Here is a 19,800-nt window from a genome sequence, read left to right as displayed (position 1 = left end):
TAAGTAGATCTAAAAAAAATAATGGAAAGGACATTATTAAAAGAATATAAGGACATTAAAAATATATGAAGTATATATACTTTATGAAAAACATCAATAATTAATGTTAAAGGTGCATTATGTAATAAATCTAATGCAACTGGCCATAAAATCCTCCTAATAATTATGTTATTGTCTATAACATACTGAACTCAGCAACAACAACAGTACAGCCAAAATATTTGCATAAAAAAAAAATCTTTGACAGACCGCAAATCATGTTTATGTTTTAAAATCATGGTTTGGCATGTGGCGCCACCTACCGCCGCCTACCGATCATTGCAGTCAGGAGAGTCTCACCTGCCGAGAAACCACGGGGTTGCCAGTTACGTCTGAGCTACAATGGCGGAGAAAAAAAAAACCAACCTAAAAGACGTCGGTATTTTGAATTTTAGTGTAGTAACCGTTTTTGGCCACGTTCTTACATACAGTATGGTGCCTTTAAAATATATAAATAACTGATGTGATTCTGCAAATTTCTCAACATATGAAATTATGTTAAAGTAAACATACAAATAAACATAAATTGCCAGCTCACTAACTGAAGACATGCAAAACTTTTATGATTAAAGGTGACTATCTTTTCAACAGATACGTTTCATCACAATTGTTTTATTGTCTGAGCAGTCCTTGATTTTAGTGGCATTGTGGGATTTTTCTTTTATTTGTGTTTTTCCTCTTAGTAGCTATTTAGTACATATATATTATGTATATTCAAAATGTTACATGTAGCATGGCCCATAGGCGCAGAGTGTAGTCTGTGCTTTTACTTTGAAAACCATCGGAAACGTTTACCATGTTGTTGTGCATCCTCAGCAGCTTTCCACTCAGTGTGAGACTTTCCACTATTGGAGAGAATTACCGCTCAGATTTTTACAGCCTGAAAACTGTGAGATCCGCCCTGCAGCGACCACAGTGAGACAAATGTGTCTGTGGATCAACACAGTAAACATGTCCTAAATCCACGGGAGTCGTGTGCACACGTGAAACATCACTTCACTGTGGATGGAAAGTTTTATTCCCCCACTTTTCACTCAGGAAACAAAGAGACGTTCAACATGGCGGGTGGTGGTGCCGTGAGGGAAAAGTACCCAAGAAGTGGAAAAAATAGAACATTGGAAAGAATGAGTTGGTTAAAAACAATAGAGTATAATAAAACTTAAATAAAAATAACAGACAAGAAAACATGGTGAAGAAATGCATCCCAGGTCTGGAGGCGATAATGACAGTGAGGTGAAGACATAATGACATGTTTACCATTCCTTTCCAGTGGCAGATTTGTCAGCTATTATTTGTTGTTTCCTCCCTTGTCTGCGTCATGACACTGAAAGCACATTTATTGCCTTAAAAGGAAACGCCTCAAACCCCCCTCCCTCCTCCAAGAAGGATCAGCACTTCATAGCAAATATCATAGCAAAGAAAGAAAGAAAAAAAGTACTTACCTAAAAGTCTGAAGCCATAAAGGGTGAATAAAATCCCTGTTGTGCTTCACTGTTTATCTTCCAGCCATTCCAGTTGAATATCTAAAAAAAACTGTATGCTTTTTCACCTGTAAGTGAATATTGTGTTTGAATGTAAAGTCACGATAAACATTCTGATCAATGCTGATTTTATTGTTGTTTACAGTAAATATAATGAATCACAAATATTAGCAGTCGCCTCATATATTCATATATGATTTCAGCATAAACCAGAGCACTGTGTGTTAACTAGTGGAATAGTTAACGTACACCAAAAGCTCAGTCACTGTAATATTTAATAGGTTACGGTATTATTCTTAGCTTCTGCAAACATAAACCTTCATTAATATAAAAGCCTTGAATATAAATACATTCACTCATGCTGAATTAATCCCATTTGAAGCTGCCAGTGGAATGGAGATAGTGAAACAGGCCAGTTCTCGTCATCATTGGAAGGAGAAGTGTGTGGATGCGTGTTTGGACTTCTGAGTGAAATCATAATTCCCCTCAGGTTCAACGGGGGGAGGTCAGATGGTTTTTCTCAAGGACACTTCAGCGGGGGTGGATGTGCTTAAAGTAACACGGGGGGGGGGGGGACTGAACAGATGCCTTCACATACAGTTGCAACAAATCTCTCATGCTCAGGTGTGGCTTAACAGCAACACAACACACAACAAAACCATAAAGGATTTCCAAAACTGAGGATAGAACTCATTAACATAGATTTGTATACGTTACTGACAATCATACAAAACCCAGGGGGGAAAAACAGTTACACAGAAACCAGAACAAAACTCAGTTCACCGACTCAATCACACATACTGCAGACTGTTTTCCAAAGCACACAAGCATAAAGGTTTCCTCGTGTATTGTTTTACATTCCAGGAAAACTGTTAGTACAAGAAAGGCATAAATGATTTTAAAAGGGCTACATTTTTCAGCCTTTTACGATTGAGCATGCCCTTAAAACAACAGAAAAAATGTAAAGTAACTGTCTTATTTGTCCCAAGAGCTAAAATTAAGTCCTTCATGTGTACTGCGCTGCCCAGTACAAGCACATCAGAGGCACAACAACCAAGCATCATACTCACATTATGCCATTTACACAGCCGACACCTTCATTAATACCTCCACCACAATATGCCCACATTATACAATGTTGCTCTTACAACATCATATATTGTACCCACCCCATTCACAAAATGATCATAGCTTTAAGATGCCTTGAGGTCCACTTCAAGTAAATGTAATAATGCCCAGTTATAAATAAATTACATTTCAGTTGAATGATTATGGAAGACAGAACATGGCAAGAGACTGATGTACCCATTGCACATCTAATTTAATCTCCACCTAAAATGTTTTTGATTTTGTCACTACCCTCTATAGCTTCAGTCTTCAAACATTCGTTGGTCCATTCTATTGTGTCCCAAACATTTTGTAAACACCCCCCAGTTAACCTCCAATTAAATTAAGTTGTTTTAAGTAAACAACATCACAGCCTGGTACAGTTTTCACAGAAAAAGGCCCAGTAAAGGCCCCAGCCCTATTGTTTTTGTTGATCTGTCGATCATCAAGTCTATTTAATTCCAGACCAGCTGTGTAGATACGAGGACCAGCCTGAGCCCCGAGCCCCGGAAGCCTCCACCGTACCTGCACAAGAGGAGGCCAAAAACACATTGTTAGAAAGTAAATACCCAAGAAAATGAACAATATATGTCAGCATGTGTTCACGTGTTGTGCAAGAAAGCAATGTATAATCCTTTATATTTATAATAATTGTTTATGATAATATATATACAAGTTTGGTCAGTACTCCGGCTCCCAACAATGTTAAACAAAATGACAGTGGCTTGTTGGAAGTTTCTGGTTACACTGCACAGACTTCATTTTCACATAGTTCATACTGTACCTTGTGCAATAGCAGCCAGTTTGCTTTTCTCCTCTGGACTAAGCTGCAGCATGGTGTGAATAACAGGCAGAAGTGCCTGCCTCTCGCTGCCAGATTGCAGGAAGATGAACTGCAGCAGGACATTCTTCAGATATTCCAGGTTGGCCACGCTCTTCTCCCTCTCCTGGTTTCGCTCCAGGCGACGCAATTCACTTTTCAACAACTAGCAGGTGAAAAGAAAGAAACAATGCAATCTTTTTAGTAGAGCGGACAAGATATATTCTCTGGTCAAAGACAATTTTCAGAGCAGACATCCAAAAATATGAATTATATATGTGCTCTTCCTGCCAATAGTAAAGTGACACTGCTTATTTTAAGTAGTATTCAGTATTATTTGTATTATACATCAGTTTTAATATATAGATGTATACTACACGTGATAGTATACAGTGTTATTTCTTATTAAATAACAACATGTGTTGTTAGTGAACTTAAAGTGTATTTATGTTATTTTTACAGTAATTACATTCGTTTAAAGACATTTTGATCCTCCGTACTTTCCGTAGTGGGAAAGGCTACGTCACACATTAAAAATGGCGGCGCTCCTAGAACTGTCACTGTTGTCCGGAGAGTTGCATTAAAGACAACGATAAACGCTGAACGTGATATGCCGTATTTATCCAAGAGTGGCGGATTAAATTAATATCGAATACAATGGGATTGGAGCGTCTGTTGTGTGGGCTGTCGCGGTTTTATTCCATACAGCTCCCACTCGTTAACGTTCAACACAAAGTCAAATTGTTTGGAAAGGCGTACACGTCGACTTCACCGAGTACCGTCCTGTCCAAGTGGGTCACATGTATTTCTGGTGTCAGCCGTGGGATATGCGTCCACACAAGCCGTCACGCCACTCTCAAACAGCTCGGAGCCCGCCGCGGCCTCTCCACTTATACCCAGCCCTCCAAAGATGTCATCCTGTTCGAGCACGACAAGACGCGCTTCTTCCGGCTCCTGACACTCTTCTGTGGCGGACAGGTCGTCTTCTGGACGTGCCTGGCTCACTTAGCCTACACCGGGCTTAGAAACACTGGGGGCGCTTCAGATAAAGGGAAAGCCAAGGCGCAAACCACCACCACCACAGGGCTGGCTGGGATGTGGAGTTTTGAGATGAACCTCGGATCGAACACCTGGAGGTACGGCTTCACCCTCGGATGCCTGGCTATTGGCGCAGGGATCGTGGGCTTCGGGACTCTGTTTTGCTGTCGTTCTGTCAGCAAGGTGGTTTTACACCAGGGAGGGAAGTTGGTGACAGTTTGCACACAGTCACCCTTGGGTCCAGGCCGAGGGCAGAAAATCACAGTCCCACTGTCTGAGGTAGCCTGTTACGCCCACAGACAGGAGTCTCATTCATTCATCCCGCTCAGGGTCAAAGGACACAGTCTCTACTTTCTCATGGACAAAGAGGGGACTCTGAACAACTCCAGGCTGTTTGATGTCACTGTTGGGGCATATCGGTCATTTTAAGTTGGTGACTCCAGAACTGTTTGGTGGACTGGTCATTAGATCTAATGTTGCAGTAACATGACAGTTGTATGATTATCTCCTCACCAAAATAAAAAGACAGACTTAACACTGGTTTGGGTTCATGTATGCTTAGCACTATGTAACTTGGGCGTGTACTGTAGCAAATATGCCACTATGAAAGTGGATCTTTAATGGCTTCTCAGCTTAAACACACCGGTTGCTTTCATACATACACTAAACTCTGGAGATTGTCTGGACTGCCTGTGTGTGTGAATGCAAATGTGTGCAGATGTCACTTAAAAGATTCTGCAGAGATTCTTCTGCCAGCTCGAAAGTATTGCCTCCGGTTTATCTCCGAATGAGCTCCTGAAAATGCAGCAGAAACTCTGGAGGATCCACCTCACCTCACCCCACCTAATTATGGATACTCTGGAGATTCTTCTAGTTCAATGTATGTGTCTCACCCAGAGAGTGTCAGAAAATCATTATTACAAGTAATTTAAAATGAGCATTGTGTCAATTAAGCTGTTTGTCTTGGTTGTGTTGTCTGCATGTGTTCGAGTACATAATACATACAGTGATCTGCTCCATGAGAACAGCGTTGGTGGCCTCGGTTTCATGAAGCAGGCTGTTCACATGTTCCATGCTGCGGGTTGCTGTGCTCAGCTTTTGACTTAGTTCTTCTTTGGTTGGCTCCACCGACCACACAAATGGCTCTGGAGATGAAACCAGAGACACTGGTTAAAATATTGGTATAGAAGTTGATGGTAATGTATATCAGTGTAGAATAACAGCTTGACACAAACAAGACTTTTGTTACATGGAAGTTGCAACACTGTTGTTTAACACACCATGTTTGGGATCCGGAGACATGAGAAGCTGCTCCAGAGAGGGAAGAGATGCAAGTGCAGGAGAGGGGCTTTCGCTTTCACTTGTCTCCATACCCTCACCCTCTTCCCTGGCCATAGACTGAAGGTCGCTCAGGGACATCAGTCCCAGTCCTGAATGGTTTTGATCTGTATTTCTGCGGGTATCCAGTGCCAGAGGCTTACGACCAGAATGCACCGATATTCCACCTAAAAGAGGGCGTAACGTTTGTTGAAAAACAAAATAATAAGTCGGTGAACAATGGGGTACATACAATAAGATTGCATTTAAAACTTAATAAGTGAATTCCATACATAGTTTATTTAGTCAATCTCTCTATGGCTTAGAAAAAAACAAATAAATCAAGAAATACCTACCCAATTTCAAGCTATTATCTCACTATGAATTTTTTATAAATCTCACACTTAGTTTTGAGACTGTGTCCTACTTCTTTTTGACATGAGGGGGCACCAGACACACTTTTTTTGTATGCCAGTTCAGCTGTTGTAAACAACTACAAGTGGGTAGAGATGTGGAGAGGTGGTGTGTGTGTGAGAGAGACAGAGAGTGGGTGGACAGAAGAGAAGATTGTGATTAATGTACCTGAGCCTGAACCAAGAGGCCAGACTCCTAACCAGTCCCCTCACCATCCCGCCCACAGTCTGGCACTCTACTGCCTCAGTCCACGCAGCTGAGTGAAGTGATGACCAAGATGAAAAAGTCCTGCTATATAATTTGTGTTCTGTTTCTTTTGCTGAGTGTTAATGCATGAGACAATGACAGCTCACTGTTAATCAGAAAAGTAATTAGACAAAAAATGATTATCTGAAAATGTTCCTATCAATCTAAACCTAATGACACCACAATCCTTCCTTTTTTCATTTAAAAAAATGACGAGAAATATTGATCACTTTACAAATAATGGTTAACAAAATATTTTATGAGACCGGCAAAAACAATCTGAGGCCAGCAGTTTTATGCCCCACGTGTTCAACAGGACCAGTAAAACACACTGTATTTGTGTTGTAATTGCCATTAAATTCCAATATAGCAGTAAAAGGCCTAGATATGACTCTCAATTAAGGTTGATGTTGGCTCTATGAACCAGACTAATCCTGGTGTGCAGCTGCAAGCCATTAATGAATCTCTCCAGATGCCACAGTGAGCTGTTGGCCAAACTGGAGGCAGGAACAAAGCTAAGAAGCCTCAGCAACACCTGGACATGCCAAGGTAACGGAGAGGAAACACACACACACACACTTCCAAGTCTTTACTATGTGTGCATTTGCGGTTTGATTCCACAGGGCAGCTGTGTGGGAGGTGATGAATGCGATTCAAGCGCTGCTCATCTGACAAACCCCCCTACCTCTCACCCATAACTCCTCTCATAGGAGAGAGTCGACGCAAGGGAAAAAGTAAACATTTATACCATTCACTCCTGAAGCCAATTCCTGTCCTGTATGTTCAGGCAGCGGTTACTTTGACTGTAACTACTACTAACCCTAACCCTGGACTTAATAGTTTGCCTGAATGCTTACTGTTCTGGCTCTGCAGGGTGAACAGTTGCTCCTCAACACGGGTGAGTTGGCCTTGCAGGGTCTCCACAGTGGCTCGGTGGTCGTCCTGCAGCTTCCTCATCTGCTCCCTGTACGTCTGGCGCTGGGCCTCGACCTGAGACAAGAGGTCAGCCTGAGCCTGGGACAGGTCTGACCGCAGGGAAACATTTTCCGACTGCACTGACAGCAGCCTGGGGGTGGAGACGGAGCGAAGAAAAACAATCTAAGTGTTTAGAGACTGCAGAGTAAGAGGAGGAAAAAGCTGGAAAGGACAGCAGAGTAAATTGATGCTACCAGCATGTGCGCCTATCAACAACAGGGACACATGGAGAGATTAAGCCTATGTCCACCACATGAAAGTACAGGGTGAAGGTATCCACCTCACCTCTCACGGAGTTCTGCCTCCTTGCTGACAGTTTCCTGGAGGATTTTATTGTGCCTCTCCAGAAGAGTGTCATGTTCAGTCTGGAGCTGCTGCAGCTCTGCTGTGCTGCTCTGAAGGCTCTGATGGCTTTCTGCCAGCCTGGACTTCAACTGCTCCATCTGAGAAAACAACTGGTCTCTGCAGGAAACATCACATTCATTAGTCATGTCACACACACACACAAGTCACAAGTCCTTAACGTTTCTACATGCAATTTATCTCTAAAATTAGCATTCAAATTCTTCCTTGTGTGTGACACGGTTTACATCATGTGAAAAACCATCATGTGTTGTTATCAAAACTGACTTCAGGACTGACCCTGGAAAATGGATTCTAATAGTGTTACACAATATGTGAAACGGCAATCAATGCTTAGTTTGGTTTATTATCTAAAAATGCAGTTTTACTTTTAAAGGATTTCTTTCAAAAATACTAATGATGCTGTAAATGGGGTTAGAGGTTGTCATTGTTGAGGACCACTGTAAGCAGCCATAATATTTTTAACAGGATTAATAGCAGCAGGATTATAATTCCTTGAATGCACACCACGGTTGTTATTCATCCAAATTTTAATACATCATACAAAACAATAACAACCCTCTCTTAACCCCATCCATGCACAGAGCAAAACAATAATAACAGGGGGTAAGTGAACTTAATGTGAAATAAATAAACAAATGAGAAAAAAGAAAAACTTAAAAGAAAAAATCCTCGTCTTTACCTCTCTAGTTTGCCAGAATCACCGTCACTCTGCGTGGTGCTTTTGCTCCTTTGCTGTTTGAGGACATTATGAACTCGCACCTTGTAACTCTCAAACTCGCCGGTTGTTGCCACAAGTTCAGCCTGGAATAAACCCAAAGATTAAGATGAGATGAACATAAACAATTGTTTTTAAAAAAGTAAAACGCGTTTTACATAAAATCTGAAATTCACTGTTGCCGTACCTTAGCATCCTCTCTCTCTTTCAGCAGGCTGCTGATTCGTTTTTGCAGGGAGCTGCTGGTTCTCTGTTGCTGTTCCAATGCAGACCTCAGCTGCTCCTGAAGACGATGGCGCTCTGCCGTCAGATCACACACTTCTATCTAATTTAATAAACACACACACACACACACACACACACACACATTTGAATACATGCATTACTTTATCAACTATTTGATAAAGACAGTAGAGAGAAGCTTTGCTGTCTGTGTTACCTTGTTGCTTTCTAGCTGCTGCTGGTTGGCCTCGAGTTCTCCTTTCAGAGAGGCCTGCAGCATCATGAGAGTGCTCTCCTGCACTCACGAACACACACACACACACAGTGAGACATGTATGCAACACACCCACAAATAATTAATTGTTCCGAACACCTTCAAGGCTTTCACCACATTTACGCCCCACACATGGTCACATTTACATTCATCAGGCAGTGATGTTACACACACTGTCAGGAAAACCTGTGGGACCCACTTAGAAACACACACACACACACACACAAACACACATAAACAGACCTGTTTCTTGGCATCCGCCAAGTCCTTCTTGGTCTTCACCAGCAGCTGTTTCGTCTTGGAGGTCTTCTCCTCCCCCTGGTCTAACTGGGACTTCAAAGCCTCTGGAGAGAGATACAGATGCACAGGCACATGTGTGCACACACACAGATTATTCACAATATACACAATGACAGCGTGGAGCAGGAAACATGCTGGCAGTTATGTGGATGACAGCAAATTATTAGAGCTCTGGAGGAGTAACTCATTTTTATTATTAGTGAATACAGACTTGTATTACTAAAATCTGATCATCCCCATTCCAGGTTTTAATTTGTAAGGATGAACCAGTCCATACCGGTTTCCTTCTTGAGCGTGTCCTCTTTCTGAGAGAGAGCGTTCATCTGGGTCTTCAGCTCCTCAGCTACTTCATCTTTCTCTGAGATTTTGGTGTTGAGTTCTTTCACCAGTCGCTCGTAGTCGGCCATCTCCATGTCGAGCAGTGAGTTCTGCTGCGCCTCCTAGAGACAGAGAGAGACTTACTATATGTCATACTATACGTCAGTCAAATTATTTATTCTAAAAGAAAATGTATTTGTAGTTAAAGGTGCCATATGTAAGAATAACATATAATAAAATAAATAATATAATAATAATAATAATTATTAATAATAATTATTAATAATAATAATAATAAAAACTGTTACTACATTCAAATTCAAAATACCGAGGTCTTTTAGGTTTCGTTTTCTGACATAACTGACAACCTGGTTGCTTGGCAGCTGAGACTCTACTGACTGCATTGATTGGTAGATGGCGGTAGGTGGCGCCACATGCCAAAACATGATTTCAAAACATAAACATGATTTGCAGTCTGCAAAATATTTTTTTTTAATGCAAATATGTTGGCTGTACTGTTGTTGTTGGTGAGTTCAGTTTGTTATATGAACATTATTCCTGAGTCTCTGTGACATATTAGGAGGATTTTATGACCCGTTGCTTTAGATTTATTACATAATGCACCTTTAATTCAATTCAAATTCAATCTAACATTTTAACAAATAAGATATGCCACTGTCAAATGGTTATATATCTTTTCAATGTAATTATTTGTATACATATTATTGTATGCAAATCTGGTGACATTTATGGGTAGACTTACTATTATAAAGTAACTGCTATTTAATCAGAATCTATTCTTATTATAAAAGAATCCTATTGGAGCTTAGTCAAAAAAAAAAATCTAAGAATAAACTCTAAAAAAACATCATGTTTGCTGGGCTGTACTAACAATATGGACACATGACAAAGTCAGCCTCAGAGCTGTACTATGTAGGTCTCCACTAATGGAAAAGCAGCAGCTCCTGTGCTGTGGGCTAGCATTGCTCTCTTTCTCTCCGAGAGGTGCTGCTGTGGCTGCTGTGGCTGCAGGCTGACCATCACCACTCCAGCCACTTGACCGCACAGGCCCTCCGAGAAACACAAGTGTCTAAGAAGCATTTTGTGTGTGTGTGTGTGTGGGTGTTTGTGTGTACCTTGCGTAGCTGCTCCAGCTGCTGAGCAGTCTGCTGAGACTGCTGCTGCTGCTTGTGGAGCTGGGCTGTCAGCTCTTCTACCTCCTTGACAGCCGATGACAAGTCCTGCAGAGGCGAGCAAACACAAAGGAGGTTTTGATTTCTGTAAATGTAATGTTATGTAATGAATGAATGAATGAATGAATGAATCATGAACACAGAACCAGGTTTGTTAGTTAGCAAAAAAATCCCATAGCACTGTAGTTAGTTTGGCGTTTTGGTACAGAGAAAATAAACAAGGAAAAACAAAAGCAGATTTGGGACTAAATCAAAATGTGTCTACCTTCATCTTCTGTTCTTTCATAGTTCTCTCAGCCAGCAGTTCTTTGTCCAGATTGACCGACTGTCTTTGCAGCTCTTGGCTCTGGGCCTCCAGCTGTCTCACTGTGGTCCTAGCGTTCTCCAAACCAGCCATCAGGTCCTCCTTCTCGCTGGACAGCGTCTCATTCTGCAAAAGCATCAAGGCTCCACATTATTACAGATTACAATCTCTGTCAGACGGCAGATGTGCGTACATCTCAAAAATGAATAAATTAAGCAGATGATGAGAAGTAATGATCATTTTAATAAAGTATACAGATTGTGAAATATTCTTTCTTTTCCCTCTTTGAAGTGATGGATTCCAAGAGCATGTTCAACTTAAAACCTATGTTAGTAAATTCACATCCCACCTTTATCATGTCATGGATTTCGATTGTGTATTTGTTTGTCTGCGTTAAATAGATTTAATTACTGCAATATTTTTTAGGGGATATATTCATTTTGTACTGTGTGGGGTTTTTATGATTATGAATGTGATCCTGACAATTGTTTAAAATGTATTATTTTACGTTTGGTGCTGACTGTTTGTCTGGAAACTTGCACTTGCATTTTTTTTTGTTTGCAAGTGTGCTGCTGCCTGTCTAGGCCAGGACACACTTGAAAAAGAGATTTTTATCCTGGTTAAATAAAGGTAAAACAAAATAATATTCTTACATTCAAAGACAGGTGTTATACTACTACAGATGTCTTCCTTCTTTCTGCATACAAACATCAACCTATCCAGGATCATTACCTCTCACCCCCCGATATGTGTGTATATATATATACACACATATATACACACACACACACACACACATATTACTTAGCTTAAATCTTAAAAAATTGCCACTTATAGATACAAGGTTCTCATCTGGAAATGCACATATTGAAAGTCACTCATGCAAATCTGACAGCAGCAGCCTCTGTGGGCTTTCTCTGCAAGGAGCACTGCACCAGCCTCCTCCCATCATCTGTCAGCCCAACACTGAAACTATGATTGGTAAACAGAGATGTCCAGACGTAGTCTGAGATCCCAACCCTACCGAGACCCGTGAGCGCACACGAGAAAGAGCCTGCGTCTCAGAAAATGGTGTCGCACAACATCACGTAGCAGATGGAGGCTGTACGCCGCTCCATTTACCTATCTGTTGTTCTCTCATTGGAAAGAGACAGTTATGGGCTCGAGGAAAGGAGGGTATATAAACACAACTTCTCCCAAGCTCACCCAGTCACATCTAATGAGCTACTTGAGGGTGCGGAAGCTGTCAAGCATTGCTGGGTAAAGTGTCGCTGGCTAAAATGACTCACTGTTAATCAGCTGGAAACTGAGTTATGGGAGACGTGTATGGGAGATGAATTGCGGGACAAGGTGACACTGTTTAGATTTACTGGTGGACAAAAGCACTCTCTGTGTTTGTAACTGGTAAAGTGCCTATGTGAGCGTGTGTGTGTGTGTGTGTGTTTGATTGAGTGTTTGTTACCTGTGCGACAGCACTGCTGAGTCGTTTGGCCAGCTCCGCAATCTGTCTCTCTGCTGCCTCCACCTTCTCTTTCTCCTTATCCAGTTGCTCTGTTTGCCCGTCGTAATCTATCTGCAGATTCTGCGCACACACGCACACACACAATCACATTCATTACTGGACGCCGGTTGAACAGCTCGATGAAGGTAAACACTATGAATCTCAAATATCAGCTGCATTTCACATTTGAGTATGGATGGAGGAAAACTCTCATTAGACACAATACAGTGGTTTCTTCTCTAATGGCGCCACAGTCATAAAGCACAGTGCAGTCTGGGGGCCTTTTTACGGAAACCACTGGGAGTAACATCGCACAGGTGGCTGCTTTTTAAGACAGCCACTTTCCACTTCCAATTAGGAACATATGAGGAACTAATCAAATGTTAAACAAATAAAAGTGGGCTTTTATTTATTTACTTAATATACGCTTCTCTGAGACATTTATTTTAGTTAGCTGCCGCTGTGAAACATACTGGTGGTTATTCTAACCCCTCCTCTTACCTTGTAGCCTTCAGCACCGTGGATAATATCTTTCATAGAGCTGTTCACTTTCTCCCTCGCTGCTCTCAGTGATTCTATTTCCCCTTTTAGGGCTGTAACCTGGGAAGAAGAAGAAGAAGAAAAAAAACATTGAAGTATATTATAGGTTTAGCTGTTTATAATCATTTATCTGACCACTGGTGGGAAAAAGAGACATAAAGAAAATATTTACGGTTTAAAAGTGTGATTCTTTACCTCTTTCTTAGTGATGTCGAGCTCCTTTTTTGCTTTGACGGCAACTGCCTTGATTTTGTGAATCTTCTCATCCTTTTCTTTGTTTCCTTTCTCCAGGAGCGCTGAAAGGAATAGGTGATTAGATCTCTGAATTATATACTGAGATTAAAACCTTTATTTCTTAATAGGTAGGACACAGGCAGACAACAGGACCACACGTTAAGTCCGATATAAGGCAACAAGGTTCACATTAGGGTTTATTATACCATTACATTTTTCAAATACTGCAAAGAATTAGATAATACTGTCACTGTAAAGCCGTGCTCATGTCTGTATCTCTTCGGTTGAGAGGACAGCAGAGCTGCGCTGTCACAGTCCCAAGTGGTGTCCTTAGGAAAAATAATTTTTTACACTAAACAGAGCCTTGTCTTCAGTTTATTTGTCGCCATTGGCACAAAATTAACATAAACACCTGATTAACATGTCCTTTTTTTAAAATAATTGTTATAAGAGCTTTTGATTCGCCCCCTCAACTCTTTTTTTCCTCTCTCTCTCTCTCATTGCGATTTGCCCAGACATACACACAATGTCACATCAGCACTCATTAAAACATGCTTTAGTTGGCAATCAAAGAGGCACTTGTTGTTCCTGAAAGTCAGGTACCTGTTGAAAAGTGTACATAAAAGCGCCTGAACAGAGCTCGGGAACAGACACATTTTCCTTATGTGGGGGGTGCAGTGAGGAATTAGTTTAGTGCATTAGGGAATAGTACTCAGAGGAGCAGCCTGCAGCCGTTTTTGTGCGTATGGATTTGGGATATAAAAGGTATACCCCATTGTTTTGTCTATCACCCAGCCCAAGTTCAAGTCCTTACCCATTTTCGTAGTAATCTCATTAGCAGCATTTTCCTCAGTCGAAGCTGACTGTGAAGCAGACTCCTAGAGGTGAGACAGGGGAAAGTGGAAAATTAAAGAATTAAAAAAAAAAAGAAACTGTTTATACTGTTTATATTATTATTATTGCACTCACCTGAAGAGCAGCAATTTCACTCCTCAGCTGAGATACAAGCGACTCTTTCTCGGTGAGCTGTTCTCTGTATTCTCCTCTCTCCTTTTCCACATTCTCAATTTCTCCTTGCTCCTTCCCTTCTTTTTCCTCAGCCAACACAGAGATTTGAGTCTGCAGTTTTTGGTTCTCTTCGCCCATCTTCTCATTGACCGACTTCATATCCAGCAGGTCTTTTTGCAGGCCTTCAATATCCTTCATCAACTCCTCCATGTTGTTTCTCAACGCGTTCCTCTCTTGTTCCAGGCCGTTAATGTGGGCCTGGACCTCCTCCTGAACCTCCTCTATCCTCTCCCCTTGAGCCTGCTCTAGTCTCGTCTTCATAAGATCCCTCTCCTTCCCCAGCTCATCCACACGTGCTCTGAGCTCATTTGCATCCTCTGTGGAGTTTTTGAGCGCTTCGCTCATGTTTACTTCCAGTGCTGTGATGGTGCTTTGGGCCTGCTCAGCCTCCTGTGCCACTGAGTTCAACTTCACCTCTAGGTGATGCTTTTCAGACATCGCCTGCTCCAGCCGAGCCTCTACGGCTGTCAGCTGCGAGCCCAAAAGCTCCCTCTCTTCCTGAGCTTTGGCAAGCACCGATGATGCCTCTTCCAGTTTCTGATGGAGATCAGTCTTTTCTGTATCCATCTCTGATATGGTCAGCTGCAAAGCAGAAACGATCTCTTGCCTTCTTTCCATCTCCTCTTTCAGACTTAATTCTATCTTTTCCCTCTCCTTGTTCAGGTGTTGAACTTCATCCTCCTTCTCTTCTTTCACGCCTTTCAACTCCTTCTCTTTCTCATCCAGCAGGCTCTCCAATTCTTTCGCTCTCTGATAGTTCAGGTTTTGGATTTCCTCTTCTCGTAACTGAAGCTGCGATCGCAGTTCGTCTCGCTCTTCAGTTAGCGTGCTGAGCATCTCCCTGAGGTCTTGGATCATGTTTTCATTCATCTGCAATTGCGAGAGGATCTCCTCATTCTGTTTGGTTAGAGTCTCCACTGTTTGCTTGAGCTCACACACAGAATTCATTTGGTCCTCTACAGATGTCTGGAGATTCTGGTCTTCAGCTTCAAGCTTCTGTTTTTCCATTTTCTCCATCAGTGAGTTGTTCTCCTCTGTAACCTCTTTGACCTTCACTAACAGTGTGTCTTTCTCCTGGCTCAGTTGTTCGACCTTGCCTTGGAGTTCTTGCAAACTATGAGCTCCCTGTTCCTTCATAGCTTCATACTGACAAACAAAATCGTTTGTTTTTTCCACCAATTCTGTCTCTACACCTTGAAGTATGTTCCTCATGTGTTGACACTCAGCCAGGGCAGAATCTCTTTCCCTGGTCAAAGTCTCACACTGGTCCCTCAGCTCTTGGGTTAGCTTCTGCTGCTCCTCTGGATTTACTCCTAACTCTTTGGATTCTTCTTGAAGCTCTTTTTCAGGATTTGGGGTCATGTCAGGGTCAATGGAGGCATTTTCCCTGCTCATCTGCAGCTCATTGATTTTGAACTCCAGCTCTTCTCTCTCCATCTGGAACTCCTCTTTGATCTTCTCCAGCTCCGCTTCCATCTCAGTCTTCACATTACTGAGCAGAGTGAGCTCATCCTGTAACATGGTGTTCTGGGCTTGAAGGTCTTCCAGAGCTGCCGTCAACCTGCCGCTCTCCGTCTCCTCTCCTTCACCGAAGCTGGAATCACCCTGACTTAAGCCAGACAAAGCCAGCATTTTGGCGATCCCAGAACCACGTGCAGGTTCTTCCTCTTCCTCTTGCACATCCTGCAGATAACTATCTGTAAAAAAAACAACAACAGTCACATATTTCAGCCAGCATACATCATACATTAAATCATTGTTTCAACAGGTGAAACAGTAGGTGGCTGTCACTGTAACAACAGCAGTTAATGTTAGTGATCTCAATGTAAAAATGAAGTGCTGTTGAACCTTTCAAAGCGAGCTGCTCAGTCAGCTCGTCGTGGAGCAACAGGAGACGGTGCCTCTCCATTTCGCAGTCCTCTTCCAGAGCCCTCATTTCCTCCTCGTGCTGCAGACTCTTCTGAGCCAGCTCCTCCTTCAGGTTCTCCACCTCCTGCTGGGCCTTTGTTAACTCCCTTTGGTGGCTCTCCTGAAACTCAGCAACCTCCTGGGTCTTTTGCTCCTGGTTCGCTTCGAGTTCAGCACGAAGGGTTTGCAGCTTGACCTCTAAGCAGCGACGAACTTCATCCACGTTCTCTTTTGCACTGGCCTGTTCAGCTTGTCGCTGTCGCTCCCTTTCACTCTCCCTCTCCCGGTCACTTTCTTCTCGTTCTTTCAGTAAATTCTGAAAAAAAGCCACTTCCTCCTGGCGTTTATTGTTACATTCCTCGATAGTGCTCTTGAGGGCGTTGATATTCTTCTGGTGGTCTACTATCAATTGGTCAAACTCTCCTTGCAGCATTGCTAGATCATTCTGCACAAAATAACAGTAAGAAATATATCTTAATCTTTCTGTGTCATAATGAATAGACTATAATGGAAAATAGGATATTTCTTGATTTTTCACCTTGGCCTGCTGCTTAGTCATCTCAAGGTCTTTACGAGACAGTGAAAGATTCTGCTGAACTTCTGCCTTCTCCAGCAGTAAGGCATCCATCCTCTCAGTCAGCTCCTACAGTATTACAGACACAACAACCACGTGACTCAGATGATGCTGTATAAATATTAAGTATTTCCGCATTAAGTACTATACATGTGATATTCAAACAGAAATGTGATGAGATGCTGCCCGACAAACAAACCTGTATCAGTGTGGAGTCCACTGAGCTGTTGCTACCATTTTGGGATTGTTGTTTGAAGGATTTAACTTCTTTTTCCAAATCTGATGACGCAAAGAAACACCAGATCACATATATGTATTCTGCTGGCTTACAGAGACAAAGAGCCACATGCAAACATGAGCTGTAGCAGCATATATGCAGTATATATGTGTGTGGGTGTGTGTATATACCTGAACACTTGCTCTTCATCTTCTGCATGGCAGCCATCTGCTTTTTGGCAAACTTGATGAGGTCATCTTTGGCCAGTGTGTCCAGCTGAGAATAGCATGTAAAGAAAGGGTTGCCACATGTATCCATTAAGCACACATTTAAATTGCCCATCAAAACATACAATATAGCAGGTGTTGTTCCAAATGGTGTGCAGTACCTTTGATTTGCCTGCACCACCGGCTGGGGATGGAGCCGGAGACTCGACTGGGGATGGAGCCGGAGACTCAGCTCTGGTGCCATCAGCATCCTGTTAAGTAGGGAAAATGAGAACTTTATGCTCCATCGTGTTTTCTCTTTTCATCAGGAAAAATATTTGAGCTTGGTACACAAACACATCATTAATAATACTTTAATTTAAATGTCAGCTGTTAAAATGTTGTTTTTCTAAGTATCAAAGTGTACACAATGACACTAAATGCCTTAATGTAATGATGATCTATGGTGGATAAATGCAAGCCTGTTGTGAGCAGAGGAATGTGACGTGATCTGATTCATCCACGTTCCAAGTAATTTAATACCAAAGGCATTCTGTCAAAAGGCAGCACATACAGTAACCTAACCTGCTGCACACTGGCACATTTACGAATTCCCTTCACAATTAAAGTGTTTTCACGAGCCGACTTGAACTCACGGCTGCACTAACTACTGACTGACTGACTGACTGGCTAAAGCTAACTCACTCGACAGTGAACATTTACCTCCATCTCAGTCGCTCGGCTCTCCAGCTACTTCCCACTCGTCCGACAAACACAGGGACACGACGCGACACTCGCACGGACCGAGTCAAAGCGATATCTGACGTTGTTTCGGATTTATTGGACATTTAAGACGAAAACATTCCTTGTGTTTTGGTTTTGCTAAAGCAGCGCACTCGCTTCCGCAAACGTCAACCCGGTGACGTCGCCACGGCTGACGTCACAAGCTCGACAAGGATTATGAATCCTGTTCATTCAAGCAAAAGTACTCTGTGGCTTTATGTGTTTGCCCGTGTTGCTGTACGGGTTTAACCTGGTTTTATTGATATGAAAAAAAAACACATCCTTTGTTTGTTTACTGCGGAAGAGATAAACAGTGAAAATAAGGATATCGGAAGTCTGAACGGGGGGTCTAATACGAGCAGGGGCGTGCACATACATATGCACAGGGGGTGTGGGGGCTGGGAGGAGGGGGAGTTATTACCCAACTGAACCCGGAACAGTTGTAGTGTAGTAGTAGTGATAATGATAATTTATTTGAAAAAATAATAATTAAAACAACTATTAAGGACATAATGAGGAGATAATTGTAATAATAAAGGCTTCATTAAAGCCCTTATTATTAAAATGGCCATCCTCAATAACCCTTTAAGGTACTACTCCACTAACCATTTGGTAGACCACACTTTAAGTCACTATATCTCATTGAAAAGTGCATCAAGCTGAACTCACTAACACTAAATGAATGTGACTTGTTCTGAATGTTGTACTTTATAAATTATGCAAACCAGGTTTATTATGAACAGACATCTCAACCGTTTGGTAGAGGCCTGTATCTAAAATACAGTAGGGTCTAATATAAAATAAAAATAAAAATAATAATAAAATATATGTATAACAATAATGACTTTATCATAAGTAAATAAAATAAAATAATAAAATTAGTAAGAAATAATTTTTCGTTTGCTTTTTTCTTGGTGCATACCTTAAATTCTGTCTTTTACCCCCAATGTAATTGCAACCATTTATGAGTTTTTATGATGACTGTACTTAAATAAAAAAAAAATATATATATTTTAATGTCAGATTTGCATGATCTGTATGAGTAAGGGCACAAAATCCTACCAAAGCTGTCACATTCTATGACGTTGTTGTTGTCGTCTGGGTGACGATCCTGGCCTCACGCTGACTTCTGGCCTGTCATAAACTACGGTGACGGCCTGTCTGTGATTCTCCAGTCACACGAGGTCCAGCTTTATCTGTTGAATATGGAAAAGTGCCCGTCTTTGACACAAGTGATAGAAGCAGTGACAGAGGCAGTTTAGCGAGAAGCCTCTCATCCTGACAGGGCTGGGATGCTCCGGGGGCAGAGGGGCAGGGGCTCTTGCTGACTCTCTTGTCTCATCTGGAACACACCCGTCTCTGCCTTCCACCCCGGCTGGGTCAAACACACCCATCCATCACAGCCCCTCCCTTGTTTTCTCCTGGGCACTATTTTGCTGCCATTTCTCTCCCCCCCCCACCCCTCACTCGTGGCCGTCAGTCAGGGACGGCTTTGCAGTAATATAACTGACACTGGCTGCCGTTCAGGGAGTAATGAATAGCCCGGCTGGGTCTATCAGGAAGAGCAACAACCCTTTCCGGCTTATTTCATTCTCCTTTGCTTTCTCTCTCTTTATCATTTCTTTCGTCGCTGTCTATAT

The 19,800-nt window shown here is 42.0% G+C and overlaps 2 protein-coding genes across 2 annotated transcripts; one reads left to right on the top strand and one right to left on the bottom strand.

The window, feature by feature from the left end:
* Window positions 1-3,026: 3,026 nt before the first annotated feature.
* gcc2 (GRIP and coiled-coil domain containing 2) lies at window positions 3,027-18,109 on the bottom strand. Its single transcript, XM_083908250.1, has 24 exons — window positions 18,101-18,109; window positions 17,560-17,649; window positions 17,363-17,447; window positions 17,154-17,233; window positions 16,919-17,023; window positions 16,321-16,825; window positions 14,374-16,169; window positions 14,219-14,282; window positions 13,366-13,466; window positions 13,132-13,230; window positions 12,592-12,711; window positions 11,091-11,255; window positions 10,769-10,873; window positions 9,592-9,754; window positions 9,258-9,358; window positions 8,958-9,035; window positions 8,706-8,843; window positions 8,483-8,604; window positions 7,723-7,899; window positions 7,320-7,528; window positions 5,766-5,990; window positions 5,491-5,630; window positions 3,412-3,613; window positions 3,027-3,152 (listed from the first exon to the last, which is right to left on the bottom strand). Exons 1-24 carry the CDS (start codon window positions 18,104-18,106, stop codon window positions 3,079-3,081), a joined length of 4,950 nt encoding a protein of 1,649 aa, XP_083764376.1. The 5' UTR covers window positions 18,107-18,109; the 3' UTR covers window positions 3,027-3,078.
* Window positions 3,995-5,003, top strand: tmem223 (transmembrane protein 223). The gene has a single exon (XM_083908252.1). It carries the CDS (start codon window positions 4,105-4,107, stop codon window positions 4,912-4,914), a length of 810 nt encoding a protein of 269 aa, XP_083764378.1. The 5' UTR covers window positions 3,995-4,104; the 3' UTR covers window positions 4,915-5,003.
* Window positions 18,110-19,800: the final 1,691 nt, after the last annotated feature.

Source organism: Microchirus variegatus, assembly GCF_963457635.1.
Source record: "Microchirus variegatus genome assembly, chromosome: 22".
In the NCBI taxonomy this organism is placed as follows: Eukaryota; Metazoa; Chordata; class Actinopteri; order Pleuronectiformes; family Soleidae; genus Microchirus; species Microchirus variegatus.
Note: the sequence above shows the minus strand (reverse complement) of the source record. Positions and strands in the feature narration are given on the sequence as shown.